Source organism: Elephantulus edwardii, unplaced genomic scaffold (assembly GCF_000299155.1).
Source record: "Elephantulus edwardii isolate Elephantulus edwardi_28Jun2011 unplaced genomic scaffold, EleEdw1.0 scaffold00145, whole genome shotgun sequence".
NCBI lineage: Eukaryota > Metazoa > Chordata > Mammalia > Macroscelidea > Macroscelididae > Elephantulus > Elephantulus edwardii.
The window spans coordinates 2,123,560-2,135,066 of record NW_006399895.1 but is presented as its reverse complement, the minus strand read 5'-3'; the positions used below and the strand labels follow the sequence as shown (position 1 = coordinate 2,135,066).

At 46.3% G+C, this 11,507-nt stretch overlaps 1 protein-coding gene across 1 annotated transcript in view; it reads right to left on the bottom strand.

The window, feature by feature from the left end:
* The window catches only part of SHISA9 (shisa family member 9), a 373,971-nt gene that overhangs the window by 22,213 nt on the left and 340,251 nt on the right, over window positions 1–11,507 (bottom strand). The window contains exons 3-4 of the mRNA XM_006894495.1: window positions 10,631–10,786; window positions 2,560–2,607 (exon numbers count right to left, since the gene is read on the bottom strand). Coding sequence (XP_006894557.1) covers window positions 2,560–2,607; window positions 10,631–10,786 — 204 coding nt within the window. The remainder of the gene's footprint in view (window positions 1–2,559; window positions 2,608–10,630; window positions 10,787–11,507) is intronic.

Sequence of the window (11,507 nt, the reverse complement as noted above, 5' to 3'; positions counted from 1 at the left end):
AAGAGGGTAGAGAGAATGGTACAGCAATGAAGGAATGAAAACCCAAAATCCCTGTAAATGTTCACTAATACTAATAAAATTAAAAAAACAAAAACAAAAAACCAAAAAAACCCAGCAATGTGAACATCAATGGGGAAACTGCGACGTGCACAAACTCTCAGGTCCTACTCTGGACTCTTCGAATCAGAAGGCCAGTCAAAGCAGTCACCTGAACTTGACCTAGTCCTCCCGTAGAGGCTGATAATGCATCCCAGATAGATCAGAGAGAAGAACCACTGGTCTCCAGCTCCCACCCCGTCCTCTCATTCACTCATTCATTCACTCATCCGCCCACTCCACTCTCTTCTCTCCACCCTCTGTCCTCCTCTAGTTCAGGTAATCATCCAAGAAAACTAAAGAGTCTCTCAAGGGTCCCAGCTCCAATCCAAACCCAGCGCCATCAAGTCAGTTCTGACCCAATTACCCTGCAGGACAGAGCAAAGTTTCCCTTTAGGGTTTTCAAGGCTTTAATCTTTAACGAAGTAAAATGCTACATTCTTCCTTCTTGCAGAATGGCTAGCGAGTTCACCTTTCAATTAGCAGCAGTGCACTAAACCACTGCACCACCAAGGCTCCTTAATTCCAATCTTTACTTGGAGGCCAGAAAAAGAGCGTCGCCAGAACTTGGTCTTGAACTGGGCATGGTCTCTGAACCTCCTACATCTCACGGTCCTTTAAGAGCTCTGCTCCCAATTCCTTGGACCAGCTGTGTCTGGCCCCCACCACATCCAGTGGAGGATGAGAAGGAAGGAAAGAACAGAACCAGGGTCCAGCTCTGATTCCATCATCCTTCAGGAGATGTAATGCAGGTATTGCATGTCAGATTAACACCAATTCAAACCACTGCTTTCTCCCCAAATGGAAATGGAGGAGCCCTGTTGGTCTAGTGCATAACATGTCAAGCTGTGAAATGAAAAGTTCAAATCCACCCTGGAGGAGAGAGAAGGGCAGTCTCTTTCCACCAAGGACTTACAGACTCAGAAAGACAGTGGACGGTTGCTAGGAAACTGAACCAACTCACAAGCAGTGGATTTGATTGTTGTTAAATGGCAACGACCTGTGCACAGGTACAAGGAAGGTTCTCAGACTCATATGATAAAACAAATGTAAAATGGCTGGTCCTAAACTTTTTTTTTATTTTAAATTTTATACTGATTTATTTACAAAGTTTAAACACGTTGTTTGTTGCATCCTATTGTTGTTGGCACTGCTGCTATTAGGGGCCATCAAGCTGGCTCCCGTTTAGGTAACCCTGTGCACAACCAAACAAAATGCTGCCCCATGACTGGTTCCAGCTCGGGCCACTTTTATTTTAGTCCATCTTCATCTGTTAGTAGAGAATACTGACTACACTCCAGACTGCCAAAATAACAAATCTGTCTTAGAAAGTATGCAACAAAGGTGCTCCTCAAAGATGTGGATGAAAGGACTTTGTCTCCTATACTGTGAGCAAGATAATCACGAGATCCTAGGTCCTGGAGGATGGCACCATATACCTGGAAAAGTGAAGGCCAGTTAAAGAAAGACTCAGTGAAATGCATTCACGCAGTGACAGCAACGCTGGGCTTAGGTACAGCAGTGACTGTGCGGATGGCGCAGGACCCGGAAGAGGTTAGGTCTGTCATCCGGGAGTTCAAGCTGACTTGATGGTACCCAACGACTGCAGTCTGGAAGTTCCACTGAAACCTGTTCGTCAACACACAGGTCTCCACTGATGGACGTGGAGGAGTGGCCAGGAGTGGTGTGAGGCGAGAATATACTAGGGTACCATACTTCAGGCAAGTTGCTAGGAGGGGCTGTTCCTTGGAGAGGGACATGATGCTTGCAAGCATGGAGGGTCAAGGGAGAAGAAGACCAGGTGTTAACCAGGTGGATTGACATGGTGACTGCCGCAGTGGGCTCTAGTGTGTCAGGAAGTGTGAGGATGGTGCAGGATAGAACAGGGCTCAGGTCTGTTGTTCACAGGGTCTCTATGAGGCGTGCTTAACTTGATGGCACTTGACAACAACCACCATCCTTAGACCCCAGCTGTCCAACTCCACAACTCTTGCCTGCAGGAAAGCCAAAAAAAAAAAAAAAAGCATTCTACTCCCAAAATGAGTTATCATCCCCAGTCACCAGATAAAACAATTGTTTCTCTCTCCCTCAGGAGCTGGGTTCTTTCTTCTACATGAATTTACATCCAGTTTTTCCATTTTACCTTCTGATTTTCAGCAGAAAGCGGACATTTCCTGAGTCTCTTACCTGGCAAGGATTCCTTTAGTGGTTGTTTAGGTGGTGGGTACCGGGACAGGAGGGGCAGAACTTTCGCCAACAAGAGCCCCGAGCATGGACAACCCACATGCACACACACCCACCACACGACACCTACACGCTTGAACTGGGACGAACTTGCACGTGCCATCAAACAGGGACACACGTGTGCACTGGATCACGCACCAACACCGGGACGTTTGTGTCTCGACTGACTTGAAACCTCACAACACCTGGACAGAACCACCAGGAAACGTCATACGGTACCTTTGGGTGACTTAAGTGTCGCCACCGTCCAGTCACCATCACAACTTCCTAAAAAAAGCAACCAAGAGATGCTGATCTGTGACTGATCCTCTGTTCACGTGCCCTCATGCCCGTGTTGCTGCCCCAGCTACAACCACCAAAAGGGTTGGGAATCAGGGACCAGGCAGAAGGAATCAAGTGTGCAAATACCCCAACTAGGTGTCCACCTCCTTTGGCAAGGTTTGGAAGCTGTGTCCAGGCAAAGATCAAACGAGCCTCTTAGATATTTTCAGCTACCTGAACCAGGTACAGAATTCTTAGGCAGCAAATCTTACTTTAAGGAGTCCTGGTGACCTAAGTACATGCTGGGTAAGGAGCTGTGATACCAAGCCAAAGGCATGTAGTTCAAATCCAAAACTGCTCTGTGGGAGAAAGATGGGCAATCTCCTCCTGTGTGATTTACAGCCTCTGAAAACCCACTGGAGAATCAGCTAGGAGTCAGATCCAACTTAACAGCAATAAGTTGAGTTTGGTGGCACTGTTGTTTAAAGTTTGGCTGCTATGTCAGAGCTCAGCAGTTCAAATCTATCAGCTGCTCTTAGGAAGAAAAGATCTGGTGACCTGCTTCCATAATGATTACAGCTTAGAAAACTCTATGGGGCATCTCTACTCTGTTGGAAAGGATTGTTCTGAGTTGGGATCAACTCAATAGCAGTGAGAATGTGTTCACTCTTTCAGTTTCCAGACCTCTAATAAAGAACTAATTGAGTTATGTGATATCTTGGATAGTGGCAACCTTCTGCTGTCCTGAGCTGTTTTGATCATGTTTTGTTGGATACCTCTCCCCGAGAAGGGGCACATTATCAGCCTGAGGCAGACCACTGCTGACTGCAAGTTTAAATGCTGGGGAGCAAGTCCTTCCCATAGAGCAGGGCTTGCCCTAGTCCTTGCCAAGTGCAGGGTATGTATTTTAACATTATTGAACAAATGGACAGAGATACTGTGGTATATTCCTATAATGGAGTACTATGCAACACTGAAGAACAATCAAGAACTTGTGAAATATTATGCAACACAGATAAGTCTAGAAGACATTATGCTAAGTGAAATAACCCAGTCACACTGTTATTAAAAAAACAGTATGGTTTAGGGGTAAGGGGAGAAGAAAACGAATTGACTGATAATGAGCACTTTCAACTGGTATAGACGAAGGGAAGGCCAATGTGAAATGAACGCACAGTCACACATTGTGCATATTCTCATTAACGATATGGAACAGCAGATGTATGACTGACTGAGAAGGGGGGAAAGGCTAAGGAAAATTTTACACACAGCAATGGAGGATTCACCCGGATAAGAAGAGAGGGAGAGGGGAGCAGATGGATGGGGAGGGGGAGGGAAAGGCAAGGTATAGTGAGCATGTGATGTTGTAATAAATGGCACTGATCAATTGTAACTAATGGTACAAAACCAAAATGCACATGGTAGATTGAAAGAAAAGCAAGTAGAACTGATAAAAGGTAACAGAAAAAAAAAATTCTTGTTGATGGACTGGATGAATCCCATTTTTCGCCATATAATTACGCTTTCTAAACTACCGGTCATAAAACTAACTGTAACTGATGGGGATCCCCTTTACGTCAGAAGAACTATGCCTGTTCGGGTTCTTGACAGCTGACTTTTTGAAATTGATAGCCAGGCCTTCTAAAGTTGTCCTTGTGGACCTGATCTTTAGATTTCTGCAGTAAACCCAGTGCCTCTGAGTCAATTCCAACTCACTCATACTGACCTACTGGGCTGGGAAGAACTGCCCACTGGGTTCCCATGGCTGTGATCTTTTCAGAAGCAGAACGACAACTTCCTCCCATGGAGAGCTGGTAGGCTCCTATAGCTGACCTTTCAGTTAACAGCGGAGTGCTTGTGCCAGCTGGGCCAAGCTGCAGAAATTTCCCTAAACACTGAGAGGGGTAAAGCTCATTATCTCATCATGAGTAACGTGTAACTTTATGGAACAGGTATGCACTTGACATTGAGCAATAAATCAGTTTCTCCAGTTGAAGTCAATGTCAGCTGTAGAGAATGAGCCCTGCATCTTATTAGTTGTTGTTGGCCCTCCAGTAAGGAATCGACCTATAGCTGACCCTCCAGTGGGTTGTTGGAGGAAATCAATTGTGTGGGAGGACATCTTTCTCCTGCTGAACCGCCTGGGACTGCAGTGCAGCTTCTCACCACTAAGCCACTAGCAGAATCCTAAAATGATACCTTTCATATTAAGGTTGGTCCCTGGACGCAGACCATCTCTTCCTTGAAAGATGCTCTGTGAGAGTGGGTTTTATCTAAAGTGAGGCAAACCAGTCTGTGTCTCTGCCCATTGGCTGGAGGTGGAATCCTAATATGATACCTTTCATAAAGTGAAAGATGGTAAAGTTGGCCCCGGGGCACATATCACCCCTTCCCTTGAACGCACCCTCTGTAAGAGTGGGTTTTACATAAAGTGAGGCAAACCAGACTGTGTCTCTGCCCATTGGCTGAAAGGCTAGCCAATCAGCTTGTGCTACTAACTCTCTTTTCCTTTCTTAGGAATCTACCTGGAAAGACTCGCTCAGTCCTCCACATTTCTGCATCATTTCCACACACATCAGGCTGCCAGCTGACAGGAGACACGGGGAACAGGCTGTGATCAGAATGATTACAGAGCACAGATCCGGCCCCTTCGAAGCATTTCTGAGCGGCCTTCCGGGCGTGCCAAAGGGCACTCAAATTGGCACCTTCCCCCTGCGGGGCTGAAATGCAACTCCTTTTCACTGCCAGGGGAGGAGAAACTGGAGTGACTGGTAAAATGGGACCAAGATAATTAAGTGTGGCCATCTCCTCGCCACATCGAACTAGGAAGACACGATGTTTGAGTCACCTTTCTCTGAGGTAGGGTCAGTGGCATCTAGAAATAGTGAGGCTGCCCCAAAACTTCCTGCAGGGGTGGACAGGAGCATGGGGACATGGCTGACCCTAGGGAAGCCATCAGGCACCAAGTCACTGTGCGTTAAAGGCAGGACCACATTTTTGACACCTCTGTCCTCATACAACAACTCACTGGCATGGAGAGAGAACTGACTCATAGCTGACCCTCCAGTGGGTTTTTAGAGTCTGTAAATCACACTTGGTTGAGATGGATTCTGTCTCTCCCATGGAGCAGTTCTTGGATCTGAACCACGAGATTTTGGGCTGGCAGCACAACGCCTGACCACTAGGCTACCAGAGCTCAGCTAAGACAAAGCAAAGGAGAAGACTCCGTTTCACAAATGACAAGGCTAATGACAAGAAGCCCTGGTGGCGCAGTGCTGTAAATGCGGGGCTGCCAGCTGAAAGGCTGGTGGTGTGAATCCACCTGGTGCCCTGCTGGGAAGAGAGGGGCAGTTCCTTTCTGTAAAGATTTACAGTATGAGCTTTCATATTTATTATTATGAGTCATATTAAGCTCCTTATCTAGCTCCCTTTCCTTAAACTCGCCCATCCATAGTGAATCTTCTAATACATTGTATATGGTTTTGCAAACATGCTTTCTTTGCAGCAACAGTGAAGGGGGAATTCATGCTATGTGGATGTATGGGGCTTCTGTGGTTTTCCAAAGTGCTGTTAGGAACTTGATCCTGGCAAATTCAAACTCAAAGCACAACTCATTGCCATGGTGTCAAAACTCACTCATAGGTGATCCTCCAGCCTCTTTTAGAGGCTGTAATTTAGCAGCAAGAGAAAACGTTTTCTTATTAATATCTTTCCATTTAAAACAATGGCATTTTGTAAAGCACACTGCACGCTGCAGGTGATGAGGGTATCTTCTGCTTATCAGTGGGTGCCTAGCGCTACAAAGACCTGTCCAAAAGGGACACAGTCTGGGGTTCCAGGAGGCCTGAGGAATTGAACTCTCAGACACTAGAGAGGAAGCTGGCCACGGCCCAGAGGGCATCAATGCTAAGGAGCAGGCCATTTCCACTTGCCATGCTCCCCTGCCCGAGAGAAAAGAGTGATGGTCTTTTTTTTTTTTTCCTGGAGGGAGAAACCATTCATCCCTTTCCCAGTCATCAGGTAAGCCCGTGAGGTATGTTCACACCCTCTGTCCTGCAGTGGCAGGTAAGGAACCTATCTAGTAGCACCACTCACCTCTCACATTCAGGGCACAAGAGAGAGATGCTAGATTCTGCCGTCTTGCTGATCACCTCCCATGAGAGGATGGTGAAATTCACTAGAGAGACACGTATACGTGAGGAGTACATACTAAGCGTGTACCTTGTTCGGTGCTGTGGACACACTGATGAAAAGGAAAGATGTGGTCCATTCCCAGGCGGGATATATCACTAAGGGGCACTAGACAGAATGTTTGGAGAGTGAATCAATGAATGACAGAATGGATGAGTAAATGATAATCCAGCCCCTCACGCCTCCTGGTTGAGAGGGTATGTGGCTTCGTCCCTGACATTTCCCTAAAGAGTGCTTATCCTTTAGAAACAGCTGGGCGGTATACCCTTGGGGAACACCTGCTTTAGATGACCAGATGTGACACTGTCACATGCCTGAATTACGGAGATAAAGGAGCTCCTGGTAAACATAAAGGAGAAAGATTTCAACAAAGGACAATAAAATAGAAGGAAGGCAGGTTTGGGCAGAAATGTTGTTGAGAACACTTGAGAGTATTTTTGAGAATACTCAATGGTTATCACCCATTCGCCCCACAGCGTTGCACTTCCTGATTTTGCCGCGCAGTGTAAGAACGGGAACTGGAATGAGTGGAACCACTTTCTTTCCTTGTGTTCAAATTAGAATAGTGGTCAGACACCATCAGGCTGGACTTGTTCCTTGTCTCCTGAGGAAACTGAGTGAGGATGAGAGAGCCACAGTGACCACCTCCAAGTCAGACAGTCACTAAGGTTAGAGGCTGGTGGCGACTGAGCCTCTGGCCACTCAGCCAGTGTTTTCAAGGTTGAAGCCCAAGATGGATTTAAGGAGAGTGATAAGAAGCTACGAGGCAATCCCAAAGGTGCACAGTTTGAAACCACCAGCTGCTCCACGGGAGAAGGATGAACAGTATCTTCCTGTGTGATGTACTGCCTCTAAAACCTCACTGGAGTTTTTATGGGTCGGTTCTGACTCAACAGCACACAATAAAAACAAAAATGGTAGACTGAAGGAAAAAAAAGAATAAACAATGGCAGAATGGTTAAGTGCTTCGCTGCCAAGCCAAAGGTCAGCATTTCAAACCTAGCAGCTGCTTAATAAGGGAAAGATGTGTCAATCTGTTTCCATTTTAAAGACTTACAGCCTCTGAAACCTTCTGGATAGTTCTACTGTGTCCTACAAGCTGACTCTGAGAACCAACTTGGCAGCACTGAGTTTATTTTGGGGAAAATTTTAAGAGGAATTTATTTCTCAGAGGTGTTCTTGAACTTGGTAGTTGACCCTAACAGCTGCCCGGCGCTCCCTCAATTCACTGGGCTGGACTTTGAGAAAATGAATCTGGTTTATCAGCAGTTGTGGTGCTTTTAAAAGCAAACCATTTTTTAAAGCAACTTTTCTCCTGGGTGGTAATGATTTCATTAATGGCATGCATTTCATCATTCACACCGTGATCACATTATGCCTTAATAAAGAACCCTTGAAAGAACATTTATTATGGGATTTGCATTTCATTTGTGCAGACAGATGCCGGACTCTCGGGCAAACTGTTGGGTCAGGCAGGCCCGTAGTTTGCTTCTCTTCTAACTGACCCTCCACTCTCTGGAGACGGGACTGGCCATCTGTGACTCAGATAAAGCCCGTGAACTCCCCACAAGAGAGGGCAGGAAGGAGAAGAAGGGCGTGCCAATCATGTCCAGATGGGAGAAGATTCTCCAAGGTTCTAGAAGATACAGTGGAGCTGCTGCCTTATTGATGAGAGCAGTCTTTATGGGAACAGAACACCAGGTCTTGTCCCTGGCGTGGTCACTGGGGAGGCTCAAACCACCAATCTTTCCATTAATTCTTCCTCCATCTCATCAATCTTGAACCACCAGAGAAGTGCAGCTTTTGGGGTTCCAGCACAACTCTGAATGGACGGCATCATTAGGGCTCCCTACCGTTGGAAGCTGCTAAAGTGTAACCACTGTGCCACCACACTCCATACAGACACACTGGTTTCTGATTCTTGTTGAAGGCAAGCTCATCCCTTCACTCAGCAAACACGTCTGAAGTCCCCAGTTGGTGGAAGACAGAGTTGCTCCCAGCGTGTCGAATGCACTTTCACGAGGCAACTTGAATTCCATGTCCACTGCAGACATCTGCTGAGGGATGCAGCTTCTCAGATCCTTCAGAGAACGTGGAATATCTACCTCTGTTGGAATATCTATCTGTCTATAACTTATATGAAAGTGCCTGTGTGTTTAGAGGGGACACTGAGTCGAAGTTGGAGGAAGGAGCTGCGTCTTATAGTGTGATTGATTTATTGAGAAACAAAAGGTATCTGAGTCGAGTTTTGATGCCCAAAGACATTAGAACAGTTACAATCTTTCCCTCCTTGTAAAGGAGCAGATATCAGGGCAAATGCCTAACTCTTGCTCGCGGATGCCAACAGTCTTCCCCCACACCTAGTGGTAGTTCATTATTTTTGAACACACTTGGGATGTATGTGCTATGAAAAACACACAATACAGAATGGACGGACTCTGTCATGGAGCGGTGGGGAATGAGCATTGGACCAGGCACGGGAATTCAGCACAGAACATGGGTGACTGGTATGTGAAGTCTTACGTTTACAAACTCATGTGTCTGAATAACATCGATATAATAAGGGCTCTGCTGTGTATGTGTGTGTGCTCAACAGACAAGTACGTAACTATACTATGCAACCTAGTGTTTGAGAAATTCAAACTTACACTCACTGCTCTCAAGTTAATGCCAACCCAAAGCGACCCTCCCCTGGATTTTTGAGGCTGTAAATCGTTACAGGAAAGATGCCCATCTTTCTTGCATGGAAGAGCTGGTGGATTCTGACCATGACCTTTTGGGTTATCAGTCTAACACATTATCACATTAGGCCACCATAGCTCCTTGTGTTTGAGAAGGGGGCAGGGTGTTTGAAGACTCCTGAAAGAAGCTCTGTGCATTAAGTCTGAGATGGACATCCAGGAAGGCTCATCCAGGGAACTACTGGCAACTTAGTTGAGTGAGTCTGGAGAACTGAGCGGACCTACGTATGTAGACAGTACATTTTTATGCCATGTAATAATATAGTTCATCTGTACTCAGCCTCACAGGAACCTCTATACCCATTTTAAAGGTGAAGAGAGTGTGGATTAAAAAGGCATTAAGTGTTGCCCCAGGTCACAGAGATAAGGAGGACCAGGGCCAGGATCTGAAACCATCTCCCTGTACAGAAGGCTCAAAGTAGAGACATGTTAAGTAAACCCTAGTTTTAAACTCTCTTATGCAACCAGCAATAACAATGAAACTTCTGGGATGCAGTAGGGAAGAAATGGGAAAGTGTGTATGATTTGCTGATTTTTTAGCAGTGGGAGGGACTAGAGGATGTCATCCATAAGAGGCATGGCTTTCCTGAGACATCTGGATCCCAGGTCTAGGTTCTTCCTGAAGAGAACCAATGGGCTGAGATGTCACCAGGGCCAAAAATGAGCATCCAAGTCCTTTTCCTAGAACACAGATCCTTGCATGGCCTTAATCCACCTGCTCTATCCCATACATTAAAAGCAGGTCTTGATCTGGATCTGAGAAAGCCCCCAAAAAAGCTCAGGTCCTATGTAGACTAGATCCCAGTCAGAGAAACACAGATAAAGGTATAGAGAGACAAAGAAAGGGACAGAGAAGATAAGAGTGCAAAAGAGGAAAAAATAGATACAGAGAGGGAAAGAAGTACAGAAAGAAGGGCGAGAGGAGGAGGGAGGGTGACAGGAGGAAGGAGGGTACGAGGAGGAGGAAGGGCGAGAGAAGGAAAAGGAGAGTGAGAGACAGAAGAAAAAAGTCAGAAAAAATAAGCCCTAGAGGAAACAACACAAAAGAGGAGAGAGGGGGCGAAAAAACACAGAGGAAAAGATTCAGGATCCCTTACCGACTGCCTTTAAGGAGGCGTACTTGTTGAGTTCTTTGCCCGGAGGCTGCTGTTCATAGGGGTTGGAAATCTGGCCCAAGCTGGGGTATGAGTGTGGATGGCCCATCTGCTGGAGCAGAGGAGAAGTGGGCACTGCGTTGTTCATCTGGGTGGTATCTGGAAATGAAGAGAAAGAGGGAGGTGGTCAAATGTGGAGAAGAACTTCCTACCCCATCACCTCATCACCCCACCCCTGAAGACCAGAACTTGACCCATTACTTGGGGATAAGAGTTGAGAGACAGTACAAGCTCTACAAATGCATCAGAAATAGTCAACTCTACCATCTTGACTGAAGACCAATACAGGATGAACGGATTGTCCTTCCAATGACACATCAAAAGAGCATGCCCTAACTTCACCAATTTTCTTCTAAATTAGTGTGTCAAACTCCAATCATTTGAGTTCTGGTGGCCTAGTGGTAAGCAGGTATGCTGGCAACCCAAATGTTGTTATTGTTGTTATGCTGCTGTCAAGTCGCCTGAAGACGACTCATAGTGACCCTATGTAAAACAGTCCAAAACCCTGCTCTATTCCTTGCCAATCTTATTGTATCTGACACACCTATCCCCATAACCCCAATCACTGAATCAATCCACCTCATCGAGGGTCTTCCTCTCCTGCGCTGTCCCTCCACCCTCCCAAGCATGATGTCCCTCTCCAAGGACCCGTCCCTCCTGGCAACAAGTCCAAAGTATGTTAGACGGAGCCCCAGAATCCTTGCCTCCAAGGAGCAGCTTGGTTTAATCCTCTCCAACATGAATCTGTTTGTTTTCCTGGCAGTCCATGGTACATTCAGTACCCTTCTCCAGCACCACAGCTCCAAAGCATCCACTCTCC